Source organism: Phoxinus phoxinus (assembly GCF_949152265.1).
Source record: "Phoxinus phoxinus genome assembly, chromosome: 11".
Classification (NCBI taxonomy): Eukaryota; Metazoa; Chordata; class Actinopteri; order Cypriniformes; family Leuciscidae; genus Phoxinus; species Phoxinus phoxinus.
Genome location: NC_136886.1, coordinates 4451964 through 4473765, shown reverse-complemented (window position 1 = coordinate 4473765; position 21802 = coordinate 4451964). Strand labels below are relative to the sequence as shown.

General features: G+C 36.1%; 3 protein-coding genes across 3 annotated transcripts in view; 1 reads left to right on the top strand and 2 right to left on the bottom strand.

Moving 5' to 3' along the window:
- esyt1b (extended synaptotagmin-like protein 1b) overlaps positions 1–5711 on the top strand; it is a 38044-nt gene extending 32333 nt beyond the window's left edge. The window contains exons 47-52 of the mRNA XM_079629029.1: positions 740–886; positions 1001–1140; positions 1361–1492; positions 1823–1931; positions 3878–3927; positions 4118–5711. Of these exons, the coding sequence (XP_079485155.1) occupies positions 740–886; positions 1001–1140; positions 1361–1492; positions 1823–1931; positions 3878–3927; positions 4118–4145 (606 nt within the window). The 3' untranslated portion in view covers positions 4146–5711. The remainder of the gene's footprint in view (positions 1–739; positions 887–1000; positions 1141–1360; positions 1493–1822; positions 1932–3877; positions 3928–4117) is intronic.
- On the bottom strand, positions 5703–11448 carry eif6 (eukaryotic translation initiation factor 6). The gene is made up of 7 exons (XM_079629030.1): positions 11245–11448; positions 9865–10006; positions 8813–8898; positions 8435–8610; positions 8089–8265; positions 7125–7306; positions 5703–6150 (listed from the first exon to the last, which is right to left on the bottom strand). The coding sequence occupies exons 2-7, from the start codon at positions 9969–9971 to the stop codon at positions 6141–6143; spliced, it is 738 nt and encodes a 245-aa protein (XP_079485156.1). The 5' UTR covers positions 9972–10006; positions 11245–11448; the 3' UTR covers positions 5703–6140.
- Positions 11449–14443: 2995 nt separating this feature from the next.
- mmp24 (matrix metallopeptidase 24) overlaps positions 14444–21802 on the bottom strand; it is a 36181-nt gene continuing 28822 nt past the window's right edge. Inside the window, exons 8-9 of the mRNA XM_079627779.1 lie at positions 20966–21232; positions 14444–18463 (exon numbers count right to left, since the gene is read on the bottom strand). Of these exons, the coding sequence (XP_079483905.1) occupies positions 18126–18463; positions 20966–21232 (605 nt within the window). The 3' untranslated portion in view covers positions 14444–18125. The remainder of the gene's footprint in view (positions 18464–20965; positions 21233–21802) is intronic.

Here is a 21802-nt window from a genome sequence, read left to right as displayed (position 1 = left end):
TAGATTGACGAAAGTAGATGGTGGGGAAGCATTGTGTCCTAAATAACGCAAAAATCCGCCAATAACGAGGAAAGAGTTAATACTATTTTGTGAAGATTACATGCAATAAAATTATGCACTAAATAACATTCGGCAACTGCAAAATATGTATCATATATATTTACAAATTTAATTATTGTATGCACAGTGCAGGACCTCAATGTCTGTCTTGTTAAAGTCGGCATGAAATGTAAGTTGTGATCGTCTTCCCTATTGTGATGTATATCCGAGTGAAACGGCTTGATTGGATGGTTGTGGTTTGCTATTGGTGGATCTCATGTGAGTGACAGGTTGCCCCGCCCTCTTGCCAATAAACACATCATCAGAGAGAAGAGATGTTGCTGCAAGACGGAGGGAATTTCTCTTGATTCAAGATTTTGAGGGCACATGAAATAAAAAAAATGATGTCCACGGATAAATCATTTATTTTAAATTACTGCAATATTCCACTAAAAACAAGAACATGCTAAAAATACATCAAGAGTTTCACTCACTATAAATAACTAACTTGCTCAGCATGACAGTAGTTGACATGAAAAAGAAATCTTGTCTAGAAGAAGATCGTTTTTGTTAATGCCGCTCTAGCGCCCCTCGTGGCAACAGCGAGAATGCAACTATCAGAACGGTGTTTGCTTTTTGTTTCAGGCCATAAATTATGATGATTTCATACTCACTTTTCATTTATTGTCATTTTGTGCAGTTCTCAAGTGCCTTTGATCAACCCAGCGGCTCGTTGATTCTACCAATCAGAGAGCTGCTTTCAAAACCAGATCTGCTGATGGACCAATGGCTGGATCTGGATGGAGCTTCACCGCAGAGCCAGGTTCTGCTCAGGGCACAGCTGAAGGTTACACAACGTTATTCTCAATGTTTTGTTTGAACTTCTCAGGGAGTTAAGAAATAATAGTATACACGAAGACAATAGCTCACACTATAAACCCACATGTTCTGTTTTATCCAGATTTTGGATTCAAAAATGGCGGCATTAGTAGCCATGGGTTCAGGTCCAGTTTTGAGCAATAAGCAGACGGCCACCACTGGACAGATCAAAATCTCCCTGTCCTTCCAGAAACAGCTCACAGTGACCATCCATGCGTGCAGGTCTGGATACTTGTGGATTGTATTCGTGCTTATATTCATGAAATATACTTTATCGTCCCTGATAGGGAAATTTGTAATATATTTGTAATTTGTAATTAGGTGTATAGATTATAAACCTGTTAGAGCAACCTAGAAATGTTTTTTTTTAAGTTTATAAGTTGCCTGTGTAAGTCTAAAGTTTGAGGTAAAGTGAGGACGCTCTGTGTTTGTGTGTTTTCAGGGGTCTGGTTACATCATCTAAGGACAGCGTAGACACCTACGTCTCCCTCATTCTGCTGCCGGATAAAAGCAAGGCCACGAAAAGAAAGACGAGTGTGAAGAAGAAAAGCCTGAACCCTGAGTTCAATGAAAGGTTTGGAGACGTGTGTGTGTGTGTGTGTGTGTGTGTCCATGAGTAAGAGAGAATGACATTTAAGTGAATTGTAATCTGTTCTTCAGACTATGTACCATGGTAATAGCTTGATTTTTACCATTTAAATACCACTCTTTAGTTCCATACATTCGAATACTTTTTCAAGGATGGTGTGTCTCATTCCTCTTTAAAGCATTCTGTTGTGTAAGTGTTTTGGTTTTATGTTCTCAAATGTGTTTGCATGTTCTATCTTAGATGTGAAGTGGTTTGAAGTGTGTTTTAGGAGTCCTTGACCCAGTGTGTGTCATCATCTGGAATGTTGTTCCGTAGGTTTGAGTTTGATATGAGTGCAGAGGAGGCTCAGAGACGAGAGCTCAGCGTGTGTGTGAAAAACGCATCCTCGTCCTTCATGAATCGAGACAAAGATGTGATCGGCCAGGTCAGTCCGCATTGGTTCACTTCAGCTGTACAGAAATATACTGCAAAAATCTGCATTTTCATACACGTTTGTGTCTCATTGTCCGTTTAAAATATGTAAACATCCTGACAACAAAATTAATGTTCACGAAATTTTGGTAGGAAAGGACTTTAGGAAAATACATATTTGTTGTAGTATTTTTTTATTATTAATAAATATAACAACATTTTAACTTTGTAAGATTTTTTTGAAATGTATTTGTTTAGATATTTTCACAGGAAAACAAGACAAAAAAATTCTATGTGACATGACTACAAAATTTAATTTCATATAATTGATTTAATTCTTATTTTAAAAATATATCAAATTAAATAAAATATAATTTTGATTTGATAAATATTGAAATGTGTATAAAATAATATTATATAGTTGATTTAATTTGATATACTTTTAAACATTTATTCTTCACAATTGATTTAGTAATGATAAAAATCATGTTTTTTTAATGTAATAATTTTTTTTTTAGCATTTAATGTATTGTTGATTTATTCTTGCTTTTCAACATGTCCTATGACTTTGTGCCACTAACAAATACAGAATTTAATTTATATCAAATAATTAAAAAGTATATTAAACAAATATATATTTAAATAAATAAATGTCATTGAAATATTTATGAAATTAAATATTAAACTGTATATAATAAATAAATGTTATTCAATATTAAACTGTATATAATTTTTTATAAATGTGTATAAATATGCTTTTAATAATTGATTTAAAGGTAGGGTTGGTAATCCTGTTCAGAAACATTTTTTTTTATACTGGGTGAAATGGTCCTTCCATTTTGATAGTAGTCAATACATTATGTGTTCAGAAAAAGGAATGAAACAAATCTGACCTCTGTAGCAGCTGTAGGACAGTAAAAACTCTGACCAATCACTGCCATTCGGTGCGAATGTAAAGAACCAATCAGATGCCTTCATGTCTCGTGCCCGAGCACCACTGCGTGCACAGCAGTGATGCGTGGGTCAATGTATAAACAACCCGCACCCGACCAACGTTTTCAACTAACCCGCCCGCAACTCGGACCGCAAAAAAAAAGAAAGAAAATATTGTACCCGACCCGCGTTTTTTAAAGTAGCTATAGTAAATGCTCATCGCGTCATGGGCCATAGACGGAGGAACTAGGGGTGCGCATTTTTCAGAATGCTGTATGATATAGCCTAGTGTTTTGTAATAAAGGCTTGATTTATTCATTTATTTCGTTTCATTTTCTTAACAATTAAGATGCTGCATGTGTTTATCCACCCTAATCGAAGTGTGCGTCTCTCCCCCGACTTTCCCAACAAAAATCCCGCCCCCTCTCAGCAAATAGGCTACATAAAACTGACATTACTGAGCTATATGCGTTTAAAAGTAGCCTATTAAAATGGCACAATGGCATTGCTCAGTTCAACGCGTTGGGAAATCGGGCATTTTGTCCCGCGTCAGCTTTTATTCATAACGCGCTCAACATTCAAAAGGTAAATAAAGATTTCCCACTTTCATCTGCAGACTGCTCGTGCGTCATCCTCGCGCATTCAACCAATAAAGTGTAGACCTATGTATTTCATAGAACATTGTGTCTAGTACTATATAAATTACAAAGGTAAACGACCCGACCGACCGCGACCCGAATATCATTAAAAAATATTTTTGGATGACTCGTAACCGCGGGCGCAGGCACCCGCTCATTTTGGATCAACCCGCGCATCAGGTACATGCAGCTGACTCCAAATGTGGATGCGCGTTCATGTTCGTGGGTGGGCGTAGCTTTGGACGGAGCACTGACAGGAGGGGGCGGAGCTTAGAAGATGTGCCACTTTCAAATCTGGCTAGCTCTCCAACATTACCTACTCTAGCTTTAATAATATATATTAAATATATATTTTAGTGTTTAATGTGTTGTTGATTTATTCTTGTAGGTGCAGATAGACCTGGGACACGTTGACTTTCTCTCCGGAGTCACAGAATGGTAGGTTTTGGGACTGATAATGCACAAACATACTCATATTTTTACACAGCAACAATTCCCCATGGAATTATATTGTTTATATGTTTGATTTATTTAGTTCTGATACCTTTGTTTAACTTCTTCAACAGTGAATTGCTTATTTTTAGATGAACTGATCATTTAATCAGTTTTTATGATCTTCCTCTGTCAGGTTTGATCTGAAAGAAGAGCAGAACTAACTGAACGCTGAGCACTTCACAGCCAATCTTAAACCTCTTCCTGAAGGTCATCAGGTCAACATCGCTGCCAATGCTTCCCTGCGCTCTTATTTCATAACTTCACCAACCACACTATCAACAGATGATATCTGATGAAGAATATGAATGATCCTTGCGATTTTCACATATCATTGTTGCATTGACAAATCAAGGTTAGAGTATTATATCAGACCTGATCTATAAATCGGTGATATCTGTATGTCAATATCAGAGGATTGAATGTTGACAGGAAAGGGTCTCGTATTCCTGTGCAGGTTGCAGGACATTACATTTGCGTTTACATTTAGAAAGATGTTTTAAAATGGGTTTCACTTTAAAAATCTAATTGACAAAACTTTGCGCAAAGTGCTTTTATTTAGACAGCCAGTAAGAACGTCTACACATCACCTTAAAAATATTTAAGATGACTTTTATGGTGTTATTATTGCAGATCTCCCACTATAGTGTTGCAAATAGCTTCTGTTTCCACATCGATGTGGCTTGTGTAGCTTCTGCAGTCCATTGTGATGCCGATATCCATACACTTTTTATATTTACTTTTTCAATATGTTATTGAAGCTTGTTACATTTTAGAGTTATTTTCTGGTCATTTTTATGATTTTCATATTCATCATTTATGTTGGCAAAAACTGCCGGTCTGTACATGGGATTCCCACGGATATGAAAAACCTTTCAATTTAAATTATCTTCTAGGTCTGCAAATGTTATGGAACAAAAAATGTTAATGTCATGGACATATCTATACTGAGTTTAAATTTCTGGTTCTGAGTTTCAGAAAGTCTTAGTCCAAGGATTGGTGTTACAAATGGAACTCCTATCCAGTATATTTCCACAAAATTATTTTATTCAATTTTAACCACGAATGGCTGGCTACAGTAATAGTGAGCAACTGTAAAAGACATGGAAATTCATTAGTCAAAAATGGATGGAAATCATGTATTGTTCTCAGATCTAGACCAAAAGCAAATTCCTTATGGGCTTTTTCTTCTTCTTCCTATTTTCATGATTTTTTTCCATGTTTAAAATATGCTTCAAACACAACCTTTTAAAAGTTTGGAGTCAGTAAAATTTTTTTCTCTTTTAGAAAGAACTTGTATTCAGCAGGGTGCATTTAACTTATCAAAAGTGACTAAAGGTATTTATAATGTTACAAAAGGTTTCCATTTCAAATAAATTAAATGTGGAGCAAATAAATGCAGCCTTGGTTTGAATAAGAAACTTCTTTCAGAAACATCTTACCAGCCCTAAACTTTTGAACAGGGGTCAGCATTTTTTCCATTTACTTTTTTTTTAAATATATATATTTTGCTGCATTCCGTTCGTTTGGTGTCACTGTGTTTATGTTACTTTTATTACCACAATTTTCATATTCTACATTATACATGCTTTAATGTGTTAAATGTATATATGCAGATCAGAAAATACCAAAGAATCAAGCCGTGTTAAAGATGAGCATGTTCATACTGGCACATTTCTGAATGTAGTCTCTCATTCACAGCTCTCAATAAAACAGTTATTGCATCAGGATGTTGTCAAAAGCTTTTTATTGTTTATCAGACTGCATAAGCATTAATACATAATCACTAATGTTTTTATTTAATAAACAAGTCTGTGTTGATCATGCACAGCTTTATTGATGCTGCATTGTGTAAGGAAACAAGTTCTACATTTGTCACCATTTAAAGAATGTGTTTTTTATTTGAAGTGAATAATTCAGATAAAAGTAGCCCTCTAACAAGGTATTTTTTGTTTTGGCATTTTACAAAAAGAGTGCGACAGGCAGTTCAGTTCATACATGAATATTACAACGACAACGTGTTTCCTCATGGTATGAAGGCAAGAGTGCACTTCTCCCTGAAGGAAGACATAATCAGCCTTTAAACCATTAATATCGACATCCAGGTCCACTCAGGCATCTTCCCGCAAATATCCAAAGCCTTCAAAACCGCTTCAGTTTTATGTGAGACTGGAAAAGAAGGAATAATGAGGTTTAGTCTGCCTTGAAACACAATCAAACGTTTTTAGCTTAAGATCAGCTCATTTTATAAATATGTACTTCCCTCTGGACTAGGGATGCACCGAATCCAGGATTCGGCCGAATACTGGGTTTTTTAAAGGGGTTCGGTTTCTGACGAACCGTATAATTTTTTTCCACCGAACCGAACCCTAGGCTTGCAATACACGCGCTACGATGGTCGACTTCACACTGCTGTTGATAACGAGAAAGTGTCTATGTAGTGTAACGCGTTGTCAGGATGAAAAATAGGGATACCGGTAGCTCACAGCTAAAGTTATAGCAGAGGCCAGACAGACTCATGGTGGCAATCGGCATCTTACAACTCGCACTTTATTCCCCAATCAAGCTCATGTACGTTCTACCATCCACAGCGTTACTTAATAAAATAAGATAAAAATGAGCATCAAACAGAAATAACCCGTATCGATAACTGGGGTATCGAGGCGCATACAGGGAGCGCGCAGCTCTTAAAGGGGCCAAACCTTATTTCCACTCGTTACAGTCGGTGGATCGAATGACGTAGGCTGTGAGAAAGTGAAAATGGAACTCATGACCAGTCAAAAAGTGTTGTTTGGCAGTACTTTCAGTCAAAATAAGGCAATTCAACTCGAGCTACATGTTCAATTTGCAATGAAGATTTGTCTCGTGGTGTCAAGGACCCTAAACAATATACAACATCACCGCTGTTAAAATGCATAATGTTGCTTATTCTTTTTCTTTTTTACAGTTAAAATAAAATAAAATGAAAAATCCACTGCTGTGGACGTTGTTTACTTCATTGATGTGTTTACTGTGTTAATGGACTGAGGATTGGAGTAGGATTCGGTATTCGGTTTCGGCAGAATCTTAACACCCCAAAAATCTGGATTCGGTGCATCCCTACTCTGGACTGAGATGCTTCATGTGCAGTTGTCATCACATACCTGTCGATGAGCGAGTCTCTCATAGTAGTTGCGATGGCGCTGGGCTGCGTTTCACTCAATCTGAAGACGCTCTCGATGACGGACAGCTCAGTGCTCGTGGTGTCCAGTCCACAGAAAGCACACCAGTCGTTCACCACCATACCAGCAGCGATCACCTCACTACCACGATTGACCGTTCCAGCCTTGAGACAGGAAACAACAACAACAACACGTTTATCAATTAGCCAGCAGAAGTGTAAAGGAACTGACAAGTCTCTTGCATTCAGCCATGAGGGTTTCCACCAGAATACAACAGCTACTTTAGTCTAGGGTTTGAGGATATAGTGAATACTTGTGTCCCTAGTAGTCTACAAAAATTATTCAAGTCATTTCAAATACATTTATAGATAAATACGGATATACAAAAGCTAAGCATAGGAAATAATATTGATGCTTACTTTAGCAAACGCCATTAATTACTCTTCTGTTCAAAAGTTCGGGGTTGGTAAAACATTATGCTCACCAAAGCTATATTTATTTAATCAGAAATACAGCAAAAACATTGCAAGCTTGTCTTTTCTATTTTGATACATTTTAAAATGTAATTTGAATTTTCAGCATCATTACTCCAGTTTTCAGTCACATGATCCTTCAGAAATCATTCTAATATGCTGATTTGGAGCTGAAGCAACATATCTTATTATCATTGAAAACAATTGTGCTGCTTAATATATTTATGAAAACCTTGATTCTGTGTGAATGAAAAGTTCAAAAGAACAGCCTTTATTTGAAATAGAAATATTTTGTAACATCATAAATGTCTTTACTGTCACTTTTGATAAATTTAATGAATCTTTGCTAAATAAAAATATTTTAAAACTCTTACCGGCCCATGCTTTTGTGCATATATTTTGAGTATAATGTATAACAATTGTGCAGTAGAATTCCATGAAGTCAATGATTCTCAGATGTGACAGTCACTCACCACTAAAGGCACTTGCAGGAGTGACGAGAGTTCATCTTGATCTTCTATGGAGGTTTTGGGGTGGACAAGGCCTCCCTGGTTACTGAAGGTGCAGTAACTACCCACAAGCACCTGCTCCGCAATCGTCTGCCGGAACACTTCCACCTTTAGAGTGTCTGCAAGAATCTCTTCTGTTTCCTGAGGACAATAATGCCATAAACTTAATACAAAAAACAGTCTGCTTTCTTCATGGAGCACATTTTACAGGCTTTTTAGAGAAATATAAAGTGTTGAGAAATCATTAAGACCATTTAGGGTTTGGAGAAAGCTCTGACTTCATACAGTCTTCCATTAGGGATGTTCTTACTCTGTCTAGGTCAGGGTGAACAAGAGCAACATAGTCGTTACAAGCGATGACGTTCCCCAGCGCAGAAAGACGTTCTTCTACTCTCTGAATCCGCACAGAATCTGGCAGGCAGTTCCTAATGTGCTGTAGCTCTTGATCTGTCGTGTTGTTGGGCACCAAGAGACCGTGACGATTTCCTGTGGAAGAGCATCCCCAGACATTTATTATACATCGAGTATGAGGACAGAAAAAAGTAGCAAGACCTAATCTGACCTAGATTGAATTTTAGAAAGGCTCCATTATTTACGGACACGCGCGTTCTTGTATTTTAATCAACGTAAAAAATAAATGGTGTTAATCCTGCATAAATGTATACAAACATAAGATACACGCTCTTACCCACACACATTCTGCCAATGATTCGACATCCTGCTATAGAAGCATGAACAACAGGTATTGTTTCTGACAGTTCACCTTCAAAGACACTGCGGGGAAAAACAAAAAGCATTTCGGGAAAAAAGTGAAGCGACTCTATGAAGGCATATCTCTGGAAAGACCATTGCAGAATTAGAGGTTTCTCTGAATCAAATTAACAATTTTGTTTTATTCTATAAATTATTGACAACATTTCTTCCTTATGTCAAGCAACATGCAGTCATTTAGAGCATTTATTGGCTGAAAATGACAACTGGTCAAAATATGTTTGACCAAAAAATGTTTTCAGACCTCGAATAATGAAAAGAAAACTAGTTTATATTAATTTTTAAACAACACGATACTACACACGAGAATGAACCTCATTGGTTCTCGCACGTCAAGCGAACATGCTTGAGCTTGTTTACCACAACTGATGTGTGAGATGAGCAATGTTTATATGTGAATAAAAGCCTAATTTCAATCTGTTTATCATATAAAACGGTCGTGTCTCGTGAGAATATTTGGATTACATCGTACAATTCATATGGATTAGTTTTACGATCTCTTTATGAACTTTTTGAAGCGTCACAGTGGTAGTTGTGTAGCTGTCAATGGAGGGACAGAAACCTCTCAGATTTCATCAAAAAGATCTTTATGTGTTTCAAAGATGAAATCTTTGGAACAAGATTTTTTGGGTGAGCTAACCCGTTTAAAACATTAATATTGTGTTGTATAAAAACAAATATAATGCTGGTTTATTTGCATTACTTAAAGTCTGAAAACATGCCATCTTTTTAGTTATTTGGCCAGTTTTCATTTTCTACAAATAAATGACAATATTTGTATTTGAAATTGGAACAAATGTTTATAAAATAAAACAAAAACTGTACATTTTACTCACACACATACATATTAAACCCAGAAACACTAATTTTGCAGTGGTCTCTTAATTGTTTCCCCCAGAACTGTATATAGTAAGTAAGGGCAGATATTTGGCCACGTTGAGATCATCAGTAATATAATTTATGACTTACCTGTAAAAGTTTTCTGAACCGCCAATCGCTACCAAGCAATATGTGTTTGTGAGCTTGGCGAAGCATCCAATCTCATTATTCTTTTCAAATGCCGCACGAACTGCCATTTTTCTGCTATGGGACTGGTCAAAGCTGTCTGAAACTGAAGAGAAACATTTATATTAAGATAATAATAATAATATCCTAAATATGAAAACTAAAAAAAAAACATGCTTATAAAACAAACATTTGTAACATGGTCTTGATATATACAGTAATATATAAATTAGTTGACACACAAACACATAAGATTGTTTTATAAGCATGTTTTTTTTTAGTTTTCATATTTAGGATATTATTATTATTATCTTAATATAAATGTTATTATTATTATTATTATTATTATCTTAATAATAATAATATCCTAAATATAAATGTTATTATTATTATCTTAATAATAATAATATCCTAAATATGAAAACTAAAAAAAAACATGCTTATAAAACAAACATTTGTAACATGGTCTTGATATATACAGTAATATATAAATTAGTTGACACACAAACACACACAATTACATAAGATTGTTTTATAAGCATGTTTTTTTTGTAGTTTTCATATTTAGGATATTATTATTATTATCTTAATATAAATGTTATTATTATTATTATCTTAATATAAATGTTATTATCATCTTAATAATAATAATATCCTAAATATAAATGTTATTATTATTATTATCTTAATAATAATAATATCCTAAATATGAAAACTAAAAAAAAAACATGCTTATAAAACAAACATTTGTAACATGGTCTTGATATATACAGTAATATATAAATTAGTTGACACACAAACACACACAATTACATAAGATTGTATGGCAAGTTGACATTGGGAAGTTATATACATGCCTGTTGTTTATTTAGATTTCTTGCTTATATTGTATATCTCTACAACGATTTTTTGATCCAGAATAGAAACATAAACATATTTTAACATAAAATTAATATAATGATGAATAACAATCATATTACTAAACAGCGAAAGGCTATTTTAGGCTCAACCGCAGGTTAAACTTTTTTCTTTATTTAAACGGATATTTTTTTTAATAGTACATATAACGTTAGGTATCTGGGGCACCAATATTAAATAAAGTAATTATCAGCTAAACCTGCGGGTTAAACACGCTGTACGAAACTTTAATTAGAAACAGTTACTAGTCGAGGTAACGTTAGTTAGCAGTCGGCTAAATTTAGTTATTACAACTTCTCCGGGCATTAAACGCTACCAATTCTGTGACCTCAAATGCCAACACAGGTTAGCAATACATATTACATCCTATATGTAACGGCTTTACAATAAAACTCAAGACAATTGCAACAGTAATCTTATATTTACCGATTGTCACTGTGGAGAAGCGTGGAAAGCCGTAACCCACGTGTTCAATTCACTTCCCTGTCGTGCTGACGTGACGTGACGTCAACGCGTTACGGTACGTGATCTATGTATGTGATACCATAGATATACATAATAAAAATGATGTAGCCCTTTATTATATGATATCTATGTGTGATACGATATGGTCACCATAAGAGGGTTGTCACGAGAAACACTGCTGCCTTTGTTTTTATTCTCAAGTTAGATCCTTATTCATTGAACAACAAAAGATATATTCGTAATAAAAAAAGGCTTTTTGTATTGAATTAGACCCTTCATCCCTCTGTATAGACCATGGTACTACAGACTATTTCTGTAAAACTAAAAAACTAAATAAAAGTGATTTGATTTAAACATTTTGATAGGTTGCGAAGTCTTATTTTTACTGAGTATTTTTAAATAATAATTAAAATAATAATAATAATGCATAATAATGTAAATAATTCAATTACGTAAACGAAAATATCATAATAAAATGAATAAAGCCATATAAGAATCTGTATCAAACAAATTTCTTGTAAAATGAATGAATAATTTGTAAATGTTGAGTGTAGTGATACATGCTGGTATTGTGTAGTAAGTGTATTTTTTATTGAAAGTTTTTTCATAACAATTTTATAATAACATTGTTCAACATACAATCAAAACAAAATGAACATAAATATTTAAAAAACAAGGAATTAATTACATTAACAAAAATAAAAATAAGGAATTGACATAATACAAATACTTATTCAATTTATGCCATACCTCACTTTTGCCATACCTTATTCAATTTAACAGCACTGTAATAAATGAATGAATTAAATAAAATGTATTCTGATGTCTTTTTAAATTAGCACATTTATATCTCTATAACCAGTTGTTTTCTAAATGGCTGAGACTGGCGACCCATGTTGTTTTTATCATCCACTACAAACCTGCATAGCAACAGGACACACCTCTCCTAGCTATGTGCATTTGTAAGCCAATCACTATTGAGTTTCAGTGTGACGTCGTTTTTGTTGACACTTCCATTAGCTGGCCACCTGCGAAACGTCACTGCAGCAGCGCGCGCCCGTGACCCTCGACGTCCACCCATAGACCGCGTGTTCTGCCTGGAAACAAACATCCCGAGCTAATCGGAGCTGTGAAAAAAAAAACATTAGATTCCAGTGGTTGGAGGCTGTGTGGGGTAAAGTTTCGCCGAGCCTCGGCTCGTTAACACACTATTGATCTGTTTTTGTCTCAGTCACGGTGACAAACACTCCCTAAGTGCTTGCTTCGTATGCAGTTTTTGCAGTGTCTTCAATACATTGCTGTCCTTAGAGAGATGATGTCTCTCTTTTGAGTTGCTGCCTCACCGAATCCTCTGCAAACCGTTTTGTGAGGCAGCTGCTGAAGATTTTTTTGTAATTGCTTATGAATTATTAAAGATATCTGAAAAATAAACCACTATACAACATTTTTTTCATTTAGATCTATAATGGTATTATTTTAAGTACATTAGACGAGTACCATTATACAGTAGGATGGTTTAACATGGTACAGTATTGGATTGATACTATAGAACTTGTTTTTCCTGACTACAATGTATTGCAATATATCTTAATAACAATCAATTAAATATATATATTTGAAACTGTGAATGAAAAATATGTAAACTAATCTAAGTCTAATGTATTTTAAGGAAATGGGGTCTGATCAAAGTACCAGTTCAGCTGCTGACCAGCGACAGAGGAATCCAGGCTATCTGCCATTCCCAGGTGAAGCATCTTCATCCAGTATCCAAACTGATACTGGTCCTGAGCCCCGGGATCATCTGGATCCAGACACCGACTTGCCTCAATGTCGAATAGGCACCAGAAAGGTAGACGACATGAGCTTCATGATATCCTGCACTAACTGGTACTAAAGAGTAAAGACCAGAGACCAACCATATTAATCGTTTCATCCGTGAATGAGTGCCAGAGTCAGAGTGGGACAACAGAAGACATGGAGGCGCTGGGGTTGCAATGCTGTTTAAATGGGTTTGATGCAATTTATGACTTTAATATGTCATGCAGTGTGCTTGAAGACATCAAAGATAAAGTTTTGGCTCATGTTTGTATTTACAAACACAACCTGTTCTTCTTGACATCTGTGCACTATTGTATGATTGCATTGTATCAAAAGCATGTATTATGTAGGTAATATCAACTTGCACTAATGAAATGCATATACAAATATCTTAAATTTCATTGTTATATATTGTAAAGCATCCATCCAGAAAGCACCAAACACATTTATGTAATTTTCTTTTATTGACATTTCTTTGAACATGGTGATATTAGATACACAGTGTAAAACTGTAGACTGAAACCGTAAATAAAAACGACTCATTGTTCAAAGGATTTAAAAACAGGCTTCAAGAAATAAAACTTAAATCATATCTAATATTAGTAAAGCAATCACTCTCATTCTTAATAATCAACATTATGCATGACAATGTGAAATCATAGGCTACCGTTAGAGTGAAAGAAAAATACAAAAGGTCTGAAAAGTTTCAGTAAATCTTTGTATTTACATGACCATTAAAACCCGGACGAAGCTGAGCAGACAGCAACATTTTACCTGTAAATCAGAAAATATCAAAATTCCACGGACAGAATCTGAATTTGTTTAAAACCACAGAGTGAGATGTTCACTCTTAAATTCTTGTCAAAGGGAAAAAAAGGACCAGTTATATACACGTATACAGTAATTCCCCCATGGTCAGTCAAGAAAAAGAATAATAATAAAAACAAAAAATGTTAAAGCTATCTCAGATAAAATCTTCATTAAAATTAAGCCTCTGTAATTAAAAAGCGTAAATACAGTTGGTTCCTTGACTACCTCTGATATGTTTGTCCTATTGTTAGTCTCAGAAAAGGACCATAAAAAACAAAAGGCAACAGCAGCTCGGGTTTAAAGTGACTGTTGTCCAAAGCCACGATCATACCCATTAAAAAGAGGCAAATTACCAGAGAATTCCTATTTATGTATCTCCCTGTACAGTTCTGTATTTATTTATTTTTCTGTGCAACTAATGTGGTTATAGGCATGGCTTCACCTTGATTTCAAATGAAAATGTGTAGAATACCCTTATGTCTCCCTTTAATGATAAATAAATAGCTTTTTCATATGATAAGCCTCTATCTTTACAAACCTTTCACGTGACCGTACGACAAGCATTTCTAAAGATATCCACCTTTGATAAATACACTTTAGTTCTGTTACACGTTTCACTTCTGACACTGCTAAATGTTCACTGTGTTACTATATACACATAATACGGGCTTGCGCAGTGCTCTGTTAGCTTCACAATTCCTCATGAAATGGCATGGTTCGTAAACTGAAATGTCCTGTTTTGTTTCACAATCCAATCTTTAAGTGATAATAGTGCAGATTAAAAGATAAAAATGCCTGCAGACCTAATTCTGAGACACTTGGTCACGTCATGCATTTTTGTTAATGCCTTCTAAAAGGCATTTGAGACCTATATTCTGGAGATGTTTTGAATGGCATAGTAGATGCGACATGCATCTGGGTCTTCAGGGCACATCTGTAGTCGTCCCAAATTGAATTATGGCAACATACAGACAAACAAGCACAACAACCAAGCAACCACAAAACTCAGATGTTAATTGCCAAATCGGGCGAATAGATTGTACAGTAAACAATATTGTGTTTCAGGAATAGATTCATAGTCGGATTAGCGGAAAAACTTGTGGATTGCAACACGAATGATCAAGATGCATGACGTGACCATTTGTAAAGACTTCTAGAGTTTATCCATTATTCTATAAATACATTTGAATTTGACATTTTGATCCCAATCTACTCAGAGTACTTAAGCAGCCTTGCCACAAGAATTTTCTTCCATCACAAGACATCCTCATATTGATAAAGAACATACTTTAAAACTCTTAGCATTTGAACTGCTAAGATGTCAGTCATACATAATAAACACATAAAACCTCTTAAGTTTGGAACTGGAACACACTATTGTGCCACATTGTCAAATTCAGTTCATGGCTTATTAGAGCAAGTGGTTTTCCTGTCTCTTATATCAACATCAGCTCATCAGATGGATTGAAAGTTGAGGAAGACAATTGGTGATGCACAGTGTGTTCCATTAAAAATACTCCCACCCAGTACTTCCTGTACCCGAAACATTAGATCACTTCACGGCCACATTGCTTGTTGTTGCGAACAGGTGCTCTAGATTCAGAGCTGACTAATAAAAATGCTTATCTGAGAGACAATAACATTGAGTCTTTCCCAAGTGGGCACAAACATGTAAAATCTGCTCTAGTTTCATGCCACTTCTCTACCCACGATCAAGCTGCTCGCACAACAGATCCAAAAAATGATATACGAAAAGGAGGGCCACAAAAATATGCATTGTTTTTACTTAGTAAAGGCATTGAATAATATATCAAGGGATGTATTCATGTATCCACTGTTGAAATAATGAGGTGGAAATCAATGTAAATGAGCAGTGTTCAGTGTGCCATAGCGGACTTAAAGACAAGGCACAATGTCTTAAAGGGGTCACGTAACCCCTCCACAGTACTACTGCATTGAGCTAATTCGACCAGAACACCAGACTAAATATAATTTTTTTTCCACCATGTTCTAAAACATTCCATAGTCAATCATTATGCCAAGCATTCTTCTGACAAAAAAGTACCATGGTATCATGTATCAAGGTACAATGATAATACAACAGGCTAAAAATCGCACAGTGTATGACCGCCTTGAATCATTAGGTTCTCAAGCTTTTTCTTTATGCACTGACAGTTTGCTCTATTTTGTCTTTTAAATCAGTGGTTACGTGATGGTTCCCCTTTAAAGAAGGCTCAAAAGCTTTACAGACCACAATAAAGAGGGTGAAATGTTACTTTGGAAGACACAACTAATTTTCTCATACCCACAAAGCCTTCAACAGACAGCAGGACTATTCAGAAAACATTCATGTTGGTTGAAATGTATTACAAAATTAGATGATCTCCAAGTGGTCGATCGTTTGGGCAGATGTATATATGGCAACTACAAAAGTGACGTAATGTTACAAACACCATGCCTATAAAGCCAGCCCAGTGTAAAAATATGGTAACGCTCGTATAGATGCTCAAACCATTGGTGGAGACACATTAGAAACCTAAAAGTAGATGCCAGGTAGTTTCTGTTGCAGATCCATGCTCCATTGAACTGTGAATACAATATGTACACGATTCTCTGCGGAATTAACAAAAAGTGGCTTTTTGTAGCTAAAAATGCTCTTTCCACAGAGAAAAATAAGAGGATTTCATTACATGCAACCTAAATGTGTTAAGGCAAAAATATCAGCAAACCCCAATATCAAATGATAAACCATGTGCCAAGTGAAGCCTTATAGGGAGTCTCGCCAAATCTACCATCTTAATATTGTGATTAGGATGCTACAAACCTTTAATATATATATACGCCCGAAGCTTTGTCAGGTTAATCCAAAAAAGTTCCATTTGAAATTCTAAAAACATCAATTACATCTCAGCTCCTTCAGATGTGTAATGTATTCTATCCAATCACACAGCAGATGAGCACGAAATGATGTGTTAATATGGTACAGACACACTTCACTGTTAAATAGCACAGTCGAACCAATAAAAGCACCCGACAGACATTTTTGAGCTAAGTGTTAGACAATCCACACCGAACACATGAAATTGAAGTCACTTCAACGCAAGACATACAGCATATTACGTTCATTCGAAGAGGACGGATGAACCGTTGAGAGATCATCTCCTGTAGGCAACGGGAACAAAGCTATTTCATATTCAGATCTGTTCATTGTTCATGTTCCTGCCTGGCACCAGTGTTTCAAATATTACACTTGGTGAAATGGTAACAAGGTACAAGATGGTGGGAAACATTACTAATAAAAGCAAACTATAATATAGAGATTGCCAGAAATAGGCATAATCCTAAACAACCAAATTGTGCCTGTTATGACACAGAATTACTCTCCTATAAAGACATAATGCAAGTGCTGTCTGATCAAAAAGAAATGATCTTTTGTTGCCGACTGATAAATACAGCATAAGAAGAAAAGGAATAGAGTACAGTAGCAAGTGGGAGGAGGTGTTAAGACTGCCCTAGTTCTTCTAAAATCGTTCTTCCTACTCTGTGAAAACGGGTAGGCAGCAGAGAAAAGGGGAAAAAATGCAAACAAACATTCAGATTGATGTTATGAAGCTAATTAATTTAAAAATGCCACCTAACCTCCCTTAAAAACATGTTGCAGTCTTCGAGGAGTGCTAGCGGAGAACCTCCCCATAAATTAAAAAGACTGCAAGAATTCCTTGGTATTCTTTTCTATGGCCTTTCTACCTACATGGTTTTCAAGTCATTTTTTGTCGTTTTGCTCATTTAATTTCTTTGATAATACTTGAAATTCATGTACAAGTTTATGTTGAGAACGAAACAAGGATTTGCTGGCGTTTCGCAAATCTGCCGTTCTTCTTACTCTCCCAAAGAAGAGAAAGTGATGGTTTCGGTCAAAGCTGAAGTGATGGTTCCTCAACCGTCAAGACTTCACCTGGTTAGCGTAAGGCCAGGGCACAACTTCACATGTTCAATCCCCCAGAAGATTTGTCCGTTGGGCTCATGCTAAAAAAATTGCAATATTTGTTGTAAAGTTTTGTCTTAAGTGGGAAGGAAGAGGAAACTCCCTTGCCTCGTCTTTTGTTCCCTTTCTGGGACAAGGTTGTTCAGAAAACAGGCACTGGTCAAACCTCAGCATAGTAGCCCTCACTTATGTTCTCAAGCATTTGGGGTCCATCGCGCCCCTCGGTCCGTCATACCCACTCCTGCACGGGGTGTTTGTAGTAGGTCACGTGCTGTTGGACGTTTTTGTTCTTGAACTGGAAGATAGTATATACAAGGACCAGAATGCACAGTGAGAGGATGCATGGGATGACCACAGCGATTGCGTTTACAGTGCTGGGTACGTCATTAATGGCGACCATGATGTCGACATCATCGTGTGGAAGGTGACGGTCCTTGTTCTTTTCTACTTCCGACTGATCGCAGCCCATCCAGTCTTTGACGATTGATTTGGGGTAACCTGGCTCCACCGTTAACTTCTGGTTATCGAACTTCCAGTAATCCTTTCCCTTGTAAAAGTAGGTATAAACTAGGAAAAAATCAGAGAGAAACAAAATAAGATATCAGAACATATCCATAACCGAAACTCATCTACTATTGGTCAACAAACAGATAATCCCGCCCCCAAACTCACGCCATTGGTTGAGTGAATGCTACTGGTGGAGATACTCAAACAATGTGGGAAATGTTTTGAAATGCCACAGTGTATGCTTATTTATAGTTCATTTGTTAATTATTTGAACATTTAAGTAATTTCCGTTGTTTTTACCGACTGGAAATTCACGATTAGTATGAGTTATTGTCCAAAAAGAATTTGAATCATGAATTGTCAAGCTAAAGTTGTAAACATGAACAGATCAATGGTATAGAAAGCCATTCAATGCAAGCAAATATGTACATGTAGGCAGAGATGCATGTCCTTTACAGAAAGCTCAATTCATATTCATGATCACATAAATAGCTGTCCTTGTGAACACTCAATGACACAGTATTTCGAAAAGTTGTTCCAGTGTTACACAATCCCTCAGAGAGCTGTCAGTTTGATTGCCAATGCCACATAAACAAATGCATCCGAAACACTCACAGACGGGCACAGACCCAAAACTACACGTAAATACAGCAAGGAGGCTTTAGACAGCAACCCCTGAGTGTGTGATTGATGAAGTGCTCATCCTTCCCCTCTAACTCGCTATCTTGCCGAGCAAAACATGCCAAATCCCTCTTGCAAAATCTGAGTGACAGAAAAATCATGAGCTACAGGCAGACCAAAAAGTCCATATAACCCTCTTGGCTTCTCTATCTTGAGTCCTGGCCCTAGGCTCCATGTTGAGACGGAGGTTTTGACATGGCTCACAGAAAAGATGATCATTCCTTCACTGGATAATACTCTAGAGAGAGAAGAAGGAGAAATCTGCAATTCTATGCAGCCACAGCAGAAATACTTGACTCTAGTGAATTACACTTGAGTATTTACCATTTGACCAGACTGACATCAAGCCAAAACTGCAAAAGTGGGAATATCATTTGGGCAACTGCATCTCGGTCATCATCCAAAGTCGCTCATTTTAGATTCTACAGTGCTAAACTGAAATTTAGATTCTGATTATTTACATATTTCTACTTTACTCATATTCTTGGTATACAGTATTATTTTATTGGTAATACGACATTTTATCCAACATTATAAAATATATGAATATTATCATGGTTTTATAAAACAATTGATAATTTTTTTTATTAATGTCAAATGGAATTTTACATATTTATATATTTTTATTAAAAAAAATTTTTTTAAATATAAATATTAAAATGCTACTGTTTAATAATATATTGGTGCATATAAATAAAATGCTTCCTTTAGTCCATTTCAATCAAAACTAACTTTAGCTGGAAAATATCTTTATTCAAGAACCGCTATAAAGCCAAAACAATCTCTTTTACCTTAAATTATCCGTTTATCACTGAAAAGCCGCTTTGAAACAATCTACATTGTTAACAGCGCTATATAAATGAAGATGACTTGACTTGACAACATGATATGTACTGTATTTCATTTCTAAGCATTTTCAAGCTACTTAGCAACCATGTTTGGTTGGGTGGGAAAAACAGCATCTTTAAGCATCTTCAGAGCAAATACATTAATATTATTGGCATACATACTGAATGCCATCAAAGGCAGACTGTTTCTTGGCTATATTGCCCAGTTATAGTACCACTTTTAAAGAAGAATTAAAGCACATTCCCTCTTTCCATAGTACCTTCCAATGATTTCCAATCATTTAGATATTATGTTCCCTGCATTAAAACTTCTGAGCCATCTGACACCATTAAATTAGCTCTCTACCATAACATAATATAATATTGCATCTAGCTGTGAACAGCTGCCATTTTACTATATTTGTAATCATGCATCGATTGTGACTGAATTTGAATACCCAAAAGTTGTGTCTGCCTTTTCTCCCGGCCCCTGTGCCAATCCAGACCTGCTATCCGATCGCCACTGAGGATGAGTCAGAGCTAAAACACTCACTGTCAACACCACAATATTGCAGTGACAGCGCCAAACAAACACGAATCAATTACTCTACAAGGATGAGCGCAACACAAGCGCATATATTACTATTACCAACTAAAATACCGAAGCATGCTGTGTACACGGAGTCAAAATAGCAGGAACAGAAGATGATAAAATAAACCAACACTTAATAAATGGTTAAATGCACTATTCTTCCTCCAAGTAATATCATTCATGTTTACGGTTTCCAAGCAACAATGCATTAATATTAAACGTGCGGTTTCAGGTGTGCATTTATTGGCTTTTTAAATCAGCTTTCAGTGCAATGACAGCTATCCAAGCTTCACTGATTATAATGCATTGCACAACAGATTAGACCAGTACTACACGCACTCAAGAGCGAAGCTCAACCTACTTTAAATTCTCAAACCGGAGCAGTCAGATAAAATGCTCACCGACCACATGGCTGATTGCCACATTAAATATTGATTGGATATTGGAACCTCGATGACTTACATCCTTCACGACTGACAAAGGCTCCTTGCGGCGCATCAGGGATACCCTTCCAGACACTGATGGGTTTGGGGTAGCCTGGGTCAGCTGTACGCTTCTCCTCGTTGTATCGCCAGTACTGGTCACCCTTAAAGAAGTATGTTTTGCCCACGGGTTCCCAACGTAAGGCTGTGTCGATGCCATCGCGGGGCAGACAGTTGCCCAACTCTACCAGGCTGTGAGGGTACCCGGGCTCTGCTGTAACCTCCTTGAAGACCCAGTATTTATCCCCTAGAGTCAAAACAAGAGGCAGTGTTAGATGAGGACAAACGATTAACATTAGTTAACCACATTAGTTAACATGAAGAATGAATTTCTACAGAATCTATTAATCTTAGTTAATGCTACTAATACATCTTTAACTCTCCGCTATTGACGGAAATTTGCAGCTTCCTGTGTTTTCACTGTTATACGGTAGGGGGCGCTATGACACGTCTTCTGAAAGAGTGCAGAATCTCTGGATCAAAACACAGGCGAAAAAGAAGCAGAAACAGAAAGCTATAGGACTGTGAAGCTTTGGTGGTGTTGATGGACTAGATCTACTCCATCTGCTTTGATCATCATTCTGAATCCGATCCAGGCGTTGTCTTTGACAAAAATGAAATTTTCTCAGCTTTTTTATTAAAATATTTATTAAACTTACCGGTAGGCTACCTACATTGATTAAAAAAAGCAGAGGATCTGTTATTGTTATATATTGCATGTTCAGATGTTCTTATAACAAAATATTCTAGGGGCCGTGAAACTTTTATGAACTTTAATAAAAAAACAGTGGCGGGGAAAGAGTTGAAATCAAAAGTT

Excerpts from the sequence above, each read along its gene's own strand:
- eif6 (XM_079629030.1), bottom strand. The coding sequence starts at position 9,971 with ATGGCAGTTCGTGCGGCATTTGAAAAGAATAATGAGATTGGATGCTTC. Across the intron at positions 8,611-8,812 it reads CATTGGCAGAATGTGTGTGG|GAAATCGTCACGGTCTCTTG; the intron begins GTAAGAGCGTGT and ends GCTCTTCCACAG. Across the intron at positions 7,307-8,088 it reads TCCTGCAAGTGCCTTTAGTG|GCTGGAACGGTCAATCGTGG; the intron begins GTGAGTGACTGT and ends TCCTGTCTCAAG.